Source organism: Bison bison, unplaced genomic scaffold (genome assembly GCF_000754665.1).
Source record: "Bison bison bison isolate TAMUID 2011002044 unplaced genomic scaffold, Bison_UMD1.0 scf7180017864529, whole genome shotgun sequence".
In the NCBI taxonomy this organism is placed as follows: domain Eukaryota; kingdom Metazoa; phylum Chordata; class Mammalia; order Artiodactyla; family Bovidae; genus Bison; species Bison bison.
The window spans coordinates 396,961-397,663 of NW_011495079.1; the positions used below are offsets into that span (position 1 = coordinate 396,961).

The 703-nt window shown below is 37.1% G+C and overlaps 1 protein-coding gene across 1 annotated transcript in view; it reads left to right on the forward strand.

Moving 5' to 3' along the window:
• Nucleotides 1-405: 405 nt before the first annotated feature.
• The window catches only part of MTMR1 (myotubularin related protein 1), a 32,489-nt gene continuing 32,191 nt past the window's right edge, over nt 406-703 (forward strand). The window contains exon 1 of the mRNA XM_010831567.1: nt 406-620. Coding sequence (XP_010829869.1) covers nt 576-620 — 45 coding nt within the window. The 5' untranslated portion in view covers nt 406-575. The remainder of the gene's footprint in view (nt 621-703) is intronic.

A 703-nucleotide genomic window follows, 5' to 3' on the forward strand; every position in this document is an offset into this window, starting at 1 on the left:
TCTGCATCCCTAAAAATGTTGGTTGAGAAGTGTCTTAAAAACCAATCTGGACTAAAAGTTTAAACTGAGTAAAATTGCTTGGAGGTGATGATGAACACTAGGAGGAGGAGGAACTGTGTCATTTTGTGCCCTCCCCAAACAAATATCATTTGATCAACATTTAGCATTGAATTTGCTCTTTATATTTTGACATTTTCCCTTCTTATTTTATAAAATTGGATGAACCTACTATATATAGTGTTTTTAAGTGGTCCTTTAAGACCCTTTATAAAATATATTGAAGTATTCTTATAACTTGGAGAAGGAAATGGCAATCCACTCCAGTACTATTGCCTGGAAAATCCCATGGACAGAGGAGCCTGGTAGGCTACAGTCTCTGGGGTCGCAAAGAGTCGGACACGACTGAGCGACTTCACTTACTTACTCTTATAACTGTGAAAAATAATTATTTTGAATTTTCAATAATTTTGACTAGAATTATAAAAGATACCAGTTTTAGTATTTTGCTTCATAAAATTATGTTGAAAACTTAGGACTATCTACTCTGTTTTCTGCCCAACACTAGTGGCCTCCTGATGTTAACAGGTACTTTTTGGAGAAAGCAGCCCCTGATGGACGAGGTAGGGGAAATGCAGCATACTCTAGCGCCCTCTGGCGGATTCGGCCTGCATTAACATGCTAAAGATTTGTCTCACTAAAAAAA